General features: G+C 35.1%; 1 protein-coding gene across 1 annotated transcript in view; it reads left to right on the top strand.

The window, feature by feature from the left end:
- COL19A1 (collagen type XIX alpha 1 chain) overlaps positions 1 to 15893 on the top strand; it is a 341639-nt gene extending 325746 nt beyond the window's left edge. The window contains exons 47-49 of the mRNA XM_058669675.1: positions 10382 to 10459; positions 10610 to 10717; positions 15755 to 15893. Coding sequence (XP_058525658.1) covers positions 10382 to 10459; positions 10610 to 10717; positions 15755 to 15768 — 200 coding nt within the window. The 3' untranslated portion in view covers positions 15769 to 15893. The remainder of the gene's footprint in view (positions 1 to 10381; positions 10460 to 10609; positions 10718 to 15754) is intronic.
- The last annotated feature ends 808 nt before the right edge of the window (positions 15894 to 16701 follow it).

The following is a 16701-nucleotide window of genomic DNA, read 5'->3' as shown; positions in this document are numbered from 1 at the left end:
GTCTTGAATTTAGATCCTTGGACCATTGTGAGCTGGTTTTTGTATACAGGATAAAGGGGGATCTTGTTTCAAATTTCTGAATGTAGGAATCAATTTTTTCAATATCTTTTGTGGAAGAGACAACCCTTTCTGTGAGTAATGATTGTAGTTTGTCAGAGATAGTTGGTTTTAGCTGTGTGTTAATTTCTCTGTTTCTCTTCTGTTCTATTGAGCTACATGTCTATTTTTTGTGTTAGTACCAGGTTGTGCTGATTATAATAGCTTTGTACTCTGTCTTGCAATCTAGTATTATACCTCCAGCTTTGCTTTTATTATTTAAGATTCTTTGGCTACTTGGGGTCTTTTATATTTCTGTATGAATTTTAGGATTGTTTTTCTTAGCGGTGTGAAGATTATATATACTATAGATACTATGTAAGGTTATAGATTGGAATTGCATTGAGTCTAAATCACTTTTGATAATGTTAATTCTTCTAACCCATGAACATGAAAGATTTGTTCAGTGTGTGTGTGTGTGTGTGATTTCTTTCACTAATGCTCTATCATTTTCATTGTGGAGATCTTTTAATTTTTTATTAAATTACAAAACATTTAACATGTTTTGAAGCTATAGTTAGTGGACTTAGAAGTTCTTCTCAGTCACAAAATTGTTGATGTGTAACAGTGCTAATGATTTTTATGTGTTGATGTCACATCGTGTACCTCTGCCAAATTCTTGAGTTCTAATTGACACGTTGTGGAGTCCTGTGGTTTTTTTTTTAAAAAAGATTTATTTTATTTTTATTACAAAGTCAGATATACTGAGAGGAGGAGAGATAGAGAGGAAGTGGAGCTGCCGGGATTAGAACCAGCAGCCATATGGGATCAAGGCGAGGAACTTAGCCACTAGGCCATGCTGCCAAGTCCAGTCCTGTGGTTTTGCTGTATAAAGGATCATACCATCTGTAAACAAGGATAATTTGACTTCTTCCATGCCAATTTGTATCCCTTTAATTTATTTTCCTTGCCTGAAATATCTAGATAAAACTTTCAGAACTATATTGAATATAGTGATGAGAGTGGACATCCTTGTCTGATTTCAAATATTAGAGAAAATACTTCCAGTTGTTCCCCATTCAGTATGATACTGGCTGTAGTTTCAACACACATTGCCTTGACTGTATTGAGGAATATTCCTTCAATGCCTAATTTGCTTAATATTTTTATCATGAAGAGATGATGTATTTTATCAAATGATTTCCCTGCAGCTATTGAGATAATCATATGGTTTTTCTAAATACCTCAATTTGTTGTGGTGGTGGCTTAGCATTATGATTTTGATTTGCATATGTCATACCATCCCTGCATGCCAGGAATAAACCCTACTTGGTGCAGGTAAATGTACCTTTCTGAAGTGTTATTATATTAAATTATCTAGTATTTCTTTTTGCATCTTGTATTCAACAAGAATATTGGCCTATAGTTCTCTTTTTTCATTGTGTTTTTCTCAAGTTGGAGAATGAATTTCAGTTGTTTTCAATATGCTGAGATTTGGTATTAGTTCTTCTTTAGATGTTTGGTAGGATTAGCAATATTGATGTTTGGTCCTGTGCATTTCTTTGGAGGCTCTTGATATTCAACCTCTACTTTGTTTATTGGTTTGTTTAGGTTTTATATGTCTTTGTGTCTTAATTTTGACAAATTATATATGCCTAGAAATCTTTTCTTCATTTTCCAATTCGTTGGAATATAGCTGTTTGTATTCATAATTTATTGCATTTCTGTGATCTCAGTTATAACACCTCTTTTTCCATCTCTGATTTTACAGTTTGGGTCTTTTTATGATGAAGTCAATGGTTTATCGATTTACTTTTTAAAAAAACTCTCTGTTTCACTGTTCTTTTTGTGTAGTTTGTCCTTTTTCTAATTTGTATTAGTTTTTTTTCTGTTAATAGTTCTTGGATTGGGTTACTTCTTGCTTTCTGGATCCTTGGTATGCATTGTTGATCATTTATTTGATACTTTCCACAGTTTTGATAGAGGCAGTCATTGCCATAAACTTTCTTCTTTATACCATTTATGTGGTATCTCATACATTTTGATATGCTGTGTTTTCATTTTCATTCATATTAAGGAATGTTTTTATTTCCCTTTTGATTCCCTCTGTGAGGCACTGTTCATTCAGGAGCATGCTGTTTGCTGTCCATGCTTTTATTTTCTAGATTTTTTTTGTTAATTTCCGACTTGATTTCGTTGTCATAAAAGACTTTGTGATTTTAATTTTAAGCAAAAAGCTTTGAGATTTGTTTTAATATATAGTATAAGATCTGTCCTAGAGAATGTTCCATGTACTGATCTAAAGAATGTATGATGTAGCTGTGGGATGAAATGCTCAATGGATGTCAATTGGGTCCATTTTTTCTTAATGCAGATTAGCTGTATTGGCTGTCAAGTTTCTGTTTGGCTAATCTGTCCTTGTAAAAGTGGGGTGCTGAAGTACCACATTAGTATTGTCATTAAGCTCTGTCTCTCTTCAGGTCCATTAACATTTACAAAAATTTTTATAAAACTTGGAACTCTGCATTGAGTACATTCACACTTACTGCAGTCAAATCTTGTTGAATTGACACCTTAATCATTACATAATGATGTTATTTGTCTCTTTTAATAGTTTTTGTATTAAGGTAGATTTCATTTGATGTGAGCATTGCTGCTCCTGCTTGCTTTTGATTTTCATTTTTATGGAATGTTTTTCATCCTTTCACTTGCATTCTATATGTATTTTTATTGTTAAAGCCTATTTCATCTAGGCAGAATGTAGATGGATTTTTTAATCCACTCAGCCAGTATATCTTTTGAAAATTTTGTCCATTTATATTCAAGGTCATTATTTATAAGTAATGACTGTCACTCTTTCCATAAATAGCCCTATTGTCTGTCTTAAGTCTCCTCTGTTCTTTTACTAGGAGGTTTATGCCTTCATACATTTTCATGATGCTGATTAGCTATCTCTTTCTGTATGTACTATATCATTAAGTATCATTTGTAAAACTGACAGGGTGGTGACAAATTCTTTTAATTTTTTGTGTTAGAATATCTATTTCACCTTGATTTATAATGAGAATTTCTCTGTGGGATAATATGCTGTGTTGGCATACATATATATAAAATATATATATATTTTATATATATATATAATATGCTATGTTGGCATATATAGATATAGATATCTATATATATCTTTGCGATAGATAGATAGATAGATAGATAGATAGATAGATAGATAGATAGATATACATACATAGAGAGAGAGAGACTGTGCTGTGTCTCTTCATTCTCTCCTGGCCTGTATGGATTCTGTTAGGACATCTTCTATCAGTCTGATAGTTTTTTGTTTGCTTATATGATATTTCTTTACAAAGTTTTTATATTCTAACCTTAATGTGTTGTGGTAACAATCTTTTCTTATCATGTTATGTGGAGTTCTATGTACTTCCTGTATTTGGATGTCCGCATTTTTCAAAATCAGGAAATTTCCTGCTGTTACTTCAAATAAGTTAGTAGTTTTATAAGACTTTGCTTTTTTTTTCTTCTGATACCTTCAGGAACAGCTAAGACCCATATATTTGGTCATGTGGGAGTATTCCATGGATTCTAACACTGTTCTCATCTGATTTTTCTTTTTTTTGTATGAAAGATTTTGCAAGGCCTTCCTTCTGGATTGGGTGTTCTTTATTCTGCCTCACCAAGTCTGTTAAGGATTTCTACAATATTTTTTTAGTTCATTTCTAATATATTTGGATTTTTCAATATCACTGTCTTTGAAGAACCTCTCAGCTAGTTATGTACATATTTCATCATTTAACTTTTCCTATACTTTTGTGTAAACGTATCATTTTTAAATTCTTTAGATGTTTCATCAGTCTTCACTTCTAGTGTAGAAGTAATATATTATTTTGTACTTTGGGGAGAGTTACACTGGTTGCCTTGTCCATGTTTCTTGTGTTTGTACATTGATTTTTCTGCATTGGGAGCTCTCTCATTATCGTCTTTTCTGCAGGATTTTGTTTTCATTGGAATTATTCCTGGCAGTGAGCCTCTAGGGCTTGGTGGAATTCCTAAGGTGTGCCCTTGAGTTCCTGGGGTGTTTGCTTGGCAGGGACAGAGAGCATGGCCATGGTGTCTGGGTGGAGCAGGAGTCCAGAGTGATACCCATCATGGTACCAAAATGCAGGCAGTGGGTACTGGTGCAGAAGACTAGGATAACAAAAGCTAACAGGGAAGACAGAAGAAGGTCCAGTTGTCTAACTGGTTTATTCTGTGCACACATTTTGAAATATTATACTACTCCACCATAAAAATATTTTAAAAATTCAATTGATGGGAGGCAAAGACCTTCTCCTAGTACAGTTGATCCTCTTCTATGAAAACTCTAAAGAACAGAGACCCCATTTGAAAGCCCCATTTATTTCAGATAGAATCCCACAAGTGGAGTTAAGAGACATCGAATCTTGTATTCTTGATATTTTAATATTAGTTTAGGTTGGCTGAATACTGATTTTGGATATAAGTAAAACACCTGTCACTATGTAACCGCATGTGCTGTACACCATAGAGTTTCTGGCTTCATCCAGGAGACTGCAAGTTTGAATGAATAGCTTGCTGAAAATATTTTCTCTGAAGTAAAGTGGTTTTTAGGGTTGTTTTTGTAATCATTCTTCACTAATGAAGTAAAAATGAAACAATTGTGCAAAAGCTTGATGATTTGTGCATAAAGGCAACTTTTCCGAGTTGTCCATTATGAGTATCAAAAAAATGAGACAATGATCTGCAAACATTTCATGTAAACATCATCAGTTTTATTAACACTGTTGAAAGTAGTTGTCTCATTTTCAAACTTTAGCTTTTATTGGTTTATAATGAAAGAAAATCTTTGTTGTTTGTAAGACAGTGACTCATAGGGTAGATTATGTGAATGTTACAGAATCGATCTTTCAAATATGTTAGCAGCAGAGGCCTTTGACAATGTAAGGGTATGGGAGTGTGACTGTCAATTAGTGGACCAGAAATAGGGAGGCTAAAAATTTTTAAGTCATAAGGCAGGCATCGCAGATGAAAAATTTTTCCATCCCAAATGCCAGCATAACTCCTTTGTTTGCTTCATTTGTCCAATAGCTTATAGGTATACAGATTTGTTTTGAAATAATTGCCTGACATTGAACCTGAAATCTTCCTGCTGGAAGCAAATACAGTCTATGACCTGGGAAATCACACCAAACAAATTCATCAATAATTAATACTATCTCAATATAAGCTACAGTAATAGCATACTATCACCTTACACGCTTGAAGTTTGTGGAAATATGTGTCTGCAAATAGGTTAGTCTATTCAATTTAAAGAGACTTACTTTACAGAAGTGAATCATTTAATGTTAGAAAAAAGTTAAACTGTTACTTTGTTAGCATTCCTATATGAAGCTGTGTTATAAAATAGTAAAACAAGATGCCAGTGCTTCAAGGCAGCCTTCATAATCACTGAGTTTAAGACCTTAGGAAAATCAAGGTTAGAAATATCTCCTGCATTTGAGCACGTAAGTGGCTTTAATTGTTCTTAACAGAATGTTAATTATATACTAAGATATCTTTACATAGAAGCATATACATTTGACAGAAAGACGTGTTACCCTATTCTACAAATATATTAAGATACTTGTTTATTTTTGTGCTGAAATACATGTGAATGAATACATGCTTGCATTAATTGAAGTGTAACTGAATTTAAAGTGAATAGACATTTAACGGGTTTATTATAAACACTGTTCATGTATTTCATGATACAGATTTAGAAGTGTAGAGATACTTCCCCATATTCCTCCCATCCACACTACTCCTTATTTCCCCCCTACTTTTTATAATAGCATATGTTCATTTCATTTTGCTTTCACAGGCTTAATACTCCACTAGAGATATCCATACAAAATAAGTAGAAAACAACAACAATGAAAAACTATTACTTCTCAGGAGTACAAAGTTGTAAACAAATATCAAACCCCAGATTATCAATTTTACTCATAGACTGTGTGTTATCACACATTAGGGGAAATTGATGTCTGTCTTTTGGGGATTCTCATTTCACTAAGCATAAGGTTATCAATTGGATATGATTGATTACAAAAGATTTGTTTTTATAGCTGAGTAGTATTCCATAGTTTATATATACCACATTTCCTTTATCCAGTCACCAGTTGATGAATATCTGGGTTAATACCATATCTTAAGTCTGGGGAATTGGGCTACTATAAGCAAGAGTACAGTTAACTCTCTCATATGCTGACTATATTTCATTTGCATAAATTCCCATAGTGGGATGGCTAGGACATATGGTAAGTATTTTCAGACATATGAGCAATCTCCATACTGGCTTTGATAAATTGCACTAGTTAACATTTCCACCAAAAGTGGATTAGGAGTTCATTTTCCCCTACATCCGTGCTGGCCTTTATTTTTTGATTTCACACTAACTGGAGTTGAAGTAGATAGTCAAGTGAAAATTCATGTAGTTTTAATTTGCATTTTCCAGATGACTAGTGAACCTGAGCATTTGTTCTTATGTCTGTTGCCATTTGAATTTCAGCTTGTGAAAAATGCCTGATCATATCCTTTGCTCACTTCTTAATTGGATTATTTTGTTGAGTTTGAGCTTTATATATATCCTGAATATTAATCCTGTATCAGTTGCTTAGATTGCAAAAATTTGCCCCTTTCTGTTGGCTGCCCCTTCACTTTGTTGATGGTTTCTTTTGCAGAGCAGAAGCTTCTTAGCTTGGTATAATTCCATATGCTTATTTTTGCGTTCATCGCTGGTGTGTCTGCATCTTTTCCAGGAAGTCTTCGCTTATTTCTTGCAGGGTGCCCCCAGTGTTTTCCTCAAATAGTTTGATGGCATCAGGTCAGAAATCTAGATCATTGATCCATTTACACTTCATTTTGATGGAAGGTGTATCGTCTTGTTTCATGCTTCTGCACACACAGATCTGTTATTTCAGCACAATTTTTGAAGAGATCATACTTTCTCCCTGAATGGATTTCAGTTTATTTGTCAAAAATTAGTTGGCTATAGACACATTCTGGGATTTCTGCATTGTTCCATTAATCTGTAGGTCTAGTTATGTACCAATGCCAGGTGGTGCTGATTACGACTACATGAAGTATACTTGAAGTTTGATATTGATGCCTCCAGCTGTTTTGTTCTGTCTTTAAGATCACTTTAGCTAGTCAAAGTATCTTGTGATTCCCTATGAATGTTAGGTTTTTAGCTCTAAAGAATGTCATGGGTGATTTGGTTGGGGTCACATTGTACTTGATAGCATTGACATTTTGATATTCTGATCAACAAACATGGCAGATTTTTCCATGTTTCTTTTATTTCTTTAATTTTTTATAATTTTCATTACAGATAACCTTCAAATCCGTGGTAAAATGCCAAAATATTTAAGGGATTTTTCTTGTAATAATTATAAATGAAATTTATCTGACATTGTTTCTGTGCACATTCTATGCGTACCACCATTTATAGGGCCAGCCAGGCAGTGGCAACTTTTTAATTTCTATTTGTTTTTGGAAGATATTTATTCCACCTTCATGTATAAACGAAAGCTATACTAGGCATAGTATTCTAGATTAGAAGTTTTTTTGTTTACTTTTTCAGGCCTGGCATGATGGCTCAGTGGCTAAATCCTGACCTTTCAAGCGCTGGTATTCCATATAGGTGCTGGTTCCATTTCCCTTCCAGCCTTCTGCCTAGGAAAGTAGCAGAGAATGACCCAAAGCCTTGGGACTCTACACCTGCATGGGAGACCTGGAAAAAGCTCCTAGCTCCTGGTTTTGGATCAGCTCAGCTCTGACTGTTGTGGCCATTTGGGGAGTGAAACCGCAAATGGAAAATCTTTCCATCTCTCCATAAAGCTAACCTGCCTTTCCAATTAAAAAAAAACCTTAAATATTTATTTTTTTCTTGCAATACAGTTACAGAGGAGACAGAACTTCCATCTGCTGGCTCTCTCCTCAAATGGCTACAATGGCAGGAGCTGAGATGATCCAACGTCAGGAACTTCTTCCAGGTCTCTCATGTAGGGATCCAAGACTTGAGTCATCTACTGCTGCTTTTCCAGGCTACAGGCAGAGAGCTGGACCAGAAGTGAAGCAGCTGAGATTCAAACCAGCACCCACCTAAAATGCTAGTGCTGCAGGCAGAAGCCTAGCTCTACATTAGCCCTGGCAGTCTCTTCCTCTTAGGACCTAGACAGTTTCTCTCCATTCTCTTCTATCCTGTAGGTTTCTGATAAAAAAAAAAATCAGCTGTAAGTCTGATCAGAGATCTCCAAGATAATCTTTTTTCTCATGCACATTTTAGAAACTTTGTTTTACTGTAGAAAGTTAGACTATAATGTGTCATGGTGAAGAGCATTCCCGGTCATGCCTATTTGGAGTTCTGTGTACTTCCTATCTTTGGATACCCTTGCTTTCTCCATATTAGGGACGTTTTCAGCTATTACTTCACATTATTTATACAATAGATTGGAACATGCTTTCAAATGACGCCATACATCTTTCCTGGTTGTTCACATGTTAAATGAAAGGAACTTAAAATCTTTTCTAAATTCCTTTGTAAGTGTATCCACTTACCATTACTGTACCACAAGTTCCAGCCACTATTCCCTCTAGAATCTAGGATTCTATTGAACATCCTTAACACACTTTCCAAATATAAATGTGTGGAGGCGTCCACAAATATTCTTAATGCATTTAATGTCCTTATTGGGGTAGGGGGCATTGTGTGGTACAGGTTGAGCTGCTGCATTCTGAATTTCCTGGTTCAAGTTTTGGCTACTCTGCTTCCAATCCTGCATCCTATTCATGTGTTTCCCAGAGGCAGCTGGTAATGATCCAAGTGCCTGGGTCCCTGCTACCACATGGGAGACACAGATGGAGTTTGGTGTTACTGGCATCAGTCCGGCCACTTTAACTGTTGTGAGAATTTGAGGAATAAACTACTTGGTGAAAGTCTTTTCTTTCCCTCTCTGCTTCTCACAAATAGGCATATGTAAATTATTTTTAAAACTGTATATTTGCCTTTTTCTCCACTACTTTTCTTCTTTACGTAGTTGAGAAGGATGCATGCCCATCTGAACTACTAATTTGGATTCTTCCCCACTACTTTTATATTCATGGTCAGGGCACATCTAATAAATAATAGTAATTGCATTGCTAATGTTATTTAGGGAATAACATTATCATTATTTAGATATGGTTGGAATTTAGAATGACAACCACAAAGCTAGGCACTCTTTCCAGAGAGAATTACCTTTCCCCTCATGCTGTGTTGTTTTGTAGCAACACTTTTATGAAAAGACACCACTGAGTTAAGCCTCAGTTTCCTGCCAAGAAGCATGATCTTGTTAACCAATTTGTACATTTGGGTCTAGGAGAAATTTTGAATGCATTGTTAAGTGTAAAAAAGTTGGAACTCAAAACTTCTGCTTCCCATCACTGTACACTATTACAGCACACAGCACATTTTCCAAGTATTACAGATACCAATATTTAAAGCCTGGATAAATGTGCTTTATGCTTCTTTTTAGTGCCAAGGGCCTAGAGGCACAAATTTCTCTATTATTTTAGTTCATACAGCAAGCATATTCAAGAATCAGAATAATTTTGATGTTAACATATACATAGGTCTCTGACCTAATGCACTTTTGTCAATTACCGTAAGTTGCTGAAGTTTGATTTGGCAGATCCTCCAGTTTCCTCATTTCCTGCTGTTTGTTGAAGTTCTCATCCTGTTAGGCTTATAAACTGCTGTGTTAAACCATGGAACTGCTATTTTAATTTTACTTTAAAAGAATGTTATTCAATCAGTAATTTGAACAAAGATTCAAGTTGAGATTACATTTACATTAATGCACTTAAAAATCATTGCTTTTTGGTTTTTTAACTATTGGACTAAGACGTGGCTTCTTGTCACTTTTTGTCCTTTTAGTAAGCAAAACTCTATAGTGTGCTTTTAGTTGGTACCTTGCTTCCAATAACAATTCTTACCGAAGAGGCGTCCTTATGCATCTGCCTCAGCTAACTGAACATAGACCTGAAGGATTGATTTAAGGCTATCAAGGCATCATTTTCTCTGCCAAACTGTCAAGATTGTGACTATCAGTAACATCTTATAGTAGTTATATATTAAGATCATCATTGCCTTATGCTACCCACTCTAACACATATGCCAAACAAGATAGTATACTATTCTTGTTAACTGAATTAATCATAAACATCACAATCAGAAAATGTGTATTTTCTATAGAATGCTCTTTTTGTGTCCCTCTGTTTTATGTATTTCTCTTAGGCTACCGTGGACAGAAAGGAGAAAGAGGTGAACCTGGAATTGGGCTCCCAGGGAGTCCAGGCCTTCCTGGAACTGCAGGTAAGAGGGTTGGTACCTCACGGCATAAACAAACCTCAAAGAACAGGATACATGCCTTCTGCACTGTGATGTTTCTATGTCAAATGGGATAATGTCAGTAGAGAGGGTTGGATGTGGTCTGCATTCTGATGGGGTCTTTTATTTCATTAGCCCTGGGTTTGCCAGGATCACCAGGAGTCCCAGGACCACAAGGCCCCCCAGGACCAAGTGGAAGATGTAACCCTGAAGATTGCCTCTATCCCGCCCATCTGCCATCAGGTGGGAAATGAATAAATGTTGTGCAAGATCAGCCTCCTGGTGACCTTTCCTGCTATTGGAACTATCTTGATAATGGCAAACCCACAGTCATGATGTGTGGGCTGCCTTTTTCTTTCCTTTTTTTTTCTTTTGGTGCAGGCCAGAAAGTAAAAACAGTTTGAATCCTAGAATTTCAAAATCAGCATTTTGTTCTTTAGTTCATTTTCAAATTCATTCCATAGGTTTTACTTCTCCATGACTATGATTCTTGTTTGATGTTTGACATGAAATATACAATCAAAGCTTATTAGTTCTACTTCAAAAAGAAATTTCATCTTATGATTTAGTAGACTTGCAATGATGAAGATTTTTGTAGAGTCAATGTGTGTTTGGACTTTTAATTTCAGAATTCTAAAGTTTCAGACATATCTTGATCTTTTAGAAGTTTCACTTATTATCATTGCTAACAATTTTGTTATCTTTTTTGATATAGTGCATTGCTCCTATTAAATGCTTTGTTTTTGCAATTTAAGAGTTCTCAAACCATCCTACTTCTGCTGAAAAAGAGATAGGCAATATGAGTTTCACTCATTGAAAAAAAATACAGGAGACTATTTGAGAAGCCTCCAAACCCACCTCAACCAACTACGGAGATGGCTCTGTTAACTCTTCATGAGCTCTGTTCAAAGCAGACAGCACTGATGTGAATACATATTGCATCTACAGGAAGGAACAAGTTCTAATTGCATAGGAGTTCCACAAGCAAAGACTAACATCCTGTGGTCCCATCACTTATTTCTCATTGGAAGAAAAACAGGAGATTATTCTCCCTAAGCAGTATTTAAGAGTGAAGGCACCAGGATGTCTTTGAAACTCTCGAAGCTTAACTGGCCTGGCAAGAACTTTGGCCTCCTCTTTTATAACCATTATCCTTCTGACCTCATCACTCCCAGACTCTTAAGAAACAGACATCAAAACCAAGAATGGGATTTGCAACAAATGCTTTCCCTAGAAGATGAAGGTGGCGTCAGCCAGTACACCTGAAAAGGAAAAATCCGAAAGCTCTCCAGGAGAAACGGTGTTTCTCCAGAAGCTACAAGAGCAGCTCAGCCAGGGGAACTCGAGCTGAATGAATCCATAGGCCAGCACTCAAAACCACAGTTAACACACACTTGGAGACTACATCTGCCAAGGAAGCAAAAACGTGATGATCAACCAGATTACTATACAATGTTCATTGCCTACCTGGGCATTATTTTGAGAAAGTGTTGGCTGAACACAACTGACTTCTAGAATATTGGGCATGAGGAAGTTGCTGAAATCTTCATGGTGGGTCCTTGCCATACAGAGATGCTGGGTGCAAGACACCAGAACATTACCTGTCTGGAAATCAGTTTACATCTCTTTGAAGAGCAGTGCAGTTTCCAATCTGCGAAACACAGGGAAGGAGGATTGCTTTGGTCTGTTCACTTACAAGTGAATTCAGAAAAGCTGGACAAAGCTGTGAACAGAGATGTATTTAAAGGAGCATGCTTAAATCAAGACAAGTTTAATTCAAATGCACCCATGATTTGAACTGGTTTTCATTATAGATAGATTAACTGCTGGTCAGACACTGTCTACATGGCTGTGCATACATACAACCTCTTGGTTATTTCAGACTGAATTTTGTTATATATTTCAACTTTTCCTTTTCCAAGGTTATTTGTTTTAAATTCATTTTATTCACTTTCTTTCCTGTGCAATACCTATAATGGTGCTGTATCTTCAAATTACACACTTGGACTATACATGTTTTCTTAGAATAATTTATCCTTAAAAATGTACATAGATCTAAAATTTGGTGCTATGTGTATATCTTGATTGTAATTTGCAAAATTTTCTGAACACTTAGAATTTGCCACTTATTAATTTACTTGAACTTGTCATACATTTTAAGATTTTTTCATATTATAGGTTGTTCAACTCTTTGCTAATTCAAATATTTATTTCATCATTTATTTTCTTAGGCTTTTTTGCTGATAAGTATATTTTTTCCATTGAGTTGATCCTTTCATACTCAGACATTTTAAGTTACTCATTGTAATTATACAATTAAAAGGATGCATAACATAGTCTATATTTAGAAATCTTTCTCTGAGAATTCCATGGATATGTAACTGTTTTTATTCCTGTATTGAAGATTTAATTTATTCAGGTGATCTGAGGAAGAAAGAGGGGGAATATACGGTTGTATGACATTTATTATAAAGTAGGACTGCCACAATGATTCAAGCCCTTCCCCCTTTTTTTGTAACTGGAACTTGTAAGTAAAACAGAAATAACTAGAGAAATAGGTCTGTATGTATGGTACAAGGCCTTCTCACCCTACTATTTTATTTACCTTCCAATTCTTTTTTCTGCCTTGGCATACTATGCGTGGTATGCACCAAGAGCAGCATGAAACACTGGGTCCAAATGATGACATCAGATGGAGTGGAGATTTGGCAGTTGTCCAGTTCCTTTAGTTTGCTATTAAATTTGGATAATCTGGACCCCAAAGTAGGGTGGGAAATTTTCCTCCAAATAACTTAGTGGTTGCCATATCTCTTAGACCATTGTGTTCCATTCCAAACAGTTTACTTTCATATAGGTATCAGCAGTGTCTACAGCAGGGCAAAGAAATTATCAAATTTCTTGACTTACCTCTTGCTTGCACTGCCGACAACACGTACTTAAAATAATTATGGGCCATGATAATACTACAAAAATTATTGTTCCATGTATAAGTAGTTTGAGTTGCAGTCTTACATTTTGTGCCAAGATCAGTTAACACTTTCAGATAAAAGTTTTGCTATGCAAAGAAAACATATGGCATTAGTTAGTGTTTATGGTCTTTGGAATCTAAAGAAAAAGGGAGGAAAAATCCTTGAGTTTGTTCATTGTTTTTTTTTCCAATTAAAGACTTCAACTATTACTTCTAACTATAAAAAAACATCCAAGCCTAACCTTTGGAATTTTTCACCTTGTGATTAATGTAATTTAATTAATAGCTGCAGAGTAACCCTATGTTTATTTCCATATTTCATGACATTGTAGAAATGAAAATTTTAGACAATGACAGAACTTAATTATCTTAAGATACATTGTAAAATTGTCATTTGATGTTTGGCTTTTTATTGATATGCTTTGGGCTTTAAATAAGGTTTAGCTTTCTGCACTCTCATTGTTGGAACCTATGATATACCTCCTTTTGTCCACAAGATGGTGTTTAAAGCAATTTGTTCAGAAGAAGTGAATAGAATGGCAGAAATAGAAACCTAGGAGTTTAGTGGACAGTTAAAAGTAAAAATGTGCAATGGCAATAGTGATTTATGTTTTAAGTTATCTTCATGAAACAGGCACAGTAGCCTTTGATTTGTTGAGTGAATTTTATTTCTTCACTGGAGAAATACATATATATATATTGCTTTGCTGGTGTGTACATGTGCTATTTGTAACTTTGTATAGTGCCCTCCAATTCTCGAGAAGAATATTAATATGAAGGCATCTGATCAGTCACTTTACCTATTAGACATGATATGCTCTTGGCAAATAAGTATAAAAGCACTTAGCTTACTACAAGTTGACAGCTAACAAAATTATAGAATGTCAAAATTGCATATTGTTTAAAGTACTTCACATTTTAGTTAGCTTTGTATATATATATTTTTAGAACTATAAAAGTACTTCAAAAATACCACTTTGATTTTCCTAACAGAAGCAATAATTTCCTGGGACTGAGTTTTACAGAGTTTTCATTGCTGTTGACCTTAAATTATATTTTACTTGTCTGTATCTAACTTAAAACATAAATGTTCTCTGTCATGGATTCCCAATGTTGTTTCTAATAGACTATTACATGACATTGAGGCATGTACCCCCTCTTCTGGATTTTCTCCACACACAAGGATTATTCAGACTTCAAGGGGGAGGAAATATAATGAAGGATTGGCTTCATTTCCTTCATGTCCATGCACTTCAGAATGACTTCACCCATTGAACTGTGGTTATGTATTAGCTGACTAATAAAAGTATCCTTGGTAACAGTAAGTTTGTTTAACTGCCAGGAGTGCTAAAAAGAAAAAAAGACAGAAAAAAAATAGTTGTACTCTATCTTCTGATGTAGTCAGGGTTATAATGCAAACATTTCCGTCAACAAATTCATGCCGCAGTAATGGATCGGTCTCCTTACATTGAGTGAAGCACCACACATACGTATTTGGAAGTTATTCACACAGGTGAACGCAGCATAGTAAATATTTAGCTAAGAAATCAGACAGGCTTACAAGACCAAAACTGTCAGAAAATCTAATGCAGCAACTTTCCAGTTCAGATGCAATGCTGAGTGATACACAGTGCAACCGAAGGAGTTAGCTACTTCATTAATTTATCAAAATAAATTACTAGGCAAGTGGTAGACTTCCAAGAAACTGAGGGGATCAATAAAATCTGAGATTGAATTATTTTACTTAGCTGTAATAAAATTATAAATGCTGTGGTTATTTTCTATCAAAAGTATATTTAAGGAAATGTTTCAGTATAAATATATTTAAACTGAAATTGTATCACGGCATTATTTTGTAATTATTTCTAAAAGATAATACCTTCATTTTGTTTTCTCTCTTACCTCAATCTATTTTGACTTTAAATCAATATACTCGCTGTTAAATGGAATGGCATTATTTTCATTCAAAAATTTCATCTGGATGTAATGCATTAAGGCCTTGATTCCTGTATGTCCATTAAGTAGAATGGGCTTGTCATGAAACTCAGCAATAAAGAATTTGACCTTCAATCAGGGATTTCTTGGGAACAATCATGCCCCAACTGCTCTTTGTCACTTTTTGTGACTGGAGTTCCACATGTTAGTTCCAATGATGCCCTAAAAGCACTCTCATACAAGATGGTAGCCCTACAGGTGCCCGGCAAACTTACAATTTCTCTATTGCAGGATCTGTAGTAATTATGGGCTTGTCTATTACATGAATCATTGCTTACCTTGCAATAATTATGTTGTTACCCATCTGTCCTTGGCAGCTCAAATAATCTGATTTCGTGGTTGTAGACAATTGTAAGCACAAACAAAACTCAAAGTGTGCAGTCCTTTGTGACTTTCATCCTCCCAAAGCGATGGCCTCACTAGAAATATTTCAGAATCATTACTGCAGAGCTCACGAAGGTAATCACATTTAACTTTCCTTATAAAAAATAAGCTCTTAAATCACTAATGAAAGACAACAGACAATAACTAAATACATGGCACATTTTCTTAACAAAACAATTACATCAAAATATGCCAGTGGATTTCCGTTTCATTGAGAACTGTCTTATCCAGTCTCAATATTCTCTTCAGGTCCCCTTATGATAAAGTAACTAGGTGCCCCCTCCCAAGGAATATAGTCTTCACACACAAGCTTTCAACTTGGAAGCCAAAGACGTTCAAAGTTATTTCAGATATAAGGGTTTCTTCATTTGTTTTCTCTCCAGTCACTGTTAGAAAACTTGGAAATGAAAACAGTGAAGGCACAGCAAGCAGAATGTATAGGTGAAATGCCACTTATCAAGACTGATAAGAATAATTATCAGCATCCTCTTGCTGATAACTGGATCTACCCAACACCTGACACTTCCTCTAGCATGTGCATTTATACACAGGAAGCATTATACCTAGGCTGTTTGGATTAGTATTTACTGAGCCATATGTACTTACTGCTGTCATGTTCTAAAGTATGCAAGTGGAAAGTGTTACCTAAGGAAAAACGACCTATGTTTCTTAAACAGAAATACTTTATCTAAAAGTCACACACAGCCATTGTTCGTCAATAGCAAGATGACTGATTTATTAGTTTTATGCTTTTCTTGAGATTGCTTTTTTACTCCTTTTTCCAGGCCTATCTGAAAATATTTTAAAGACATTTTCTTGATATTTGGAATGATCTTATTTGTTGCTAAAATTTTTCATGTTATTTTTTAACTCAGATTTT

Source organism: Ochotona princeps, chromosome 1 (assembly GCF_030435755.1).
Source record: "Ochotona princeps isolate mOchPri1 chromosome 1, mOchPri1.hap1, whole genome shotgun sequence".
Taxonomy (NCBI): domain Eukaryota; kingdom Metazoa; phylum Chordata; class Mammalia; order Lagomorpha; family Ochotonidae; genus Ochotona; species Ochotona princeps.
Note: the sequence above shows the minus strand (reverse complement) of the source record. Positions and strands in the feature narration are given on the sequence as shown.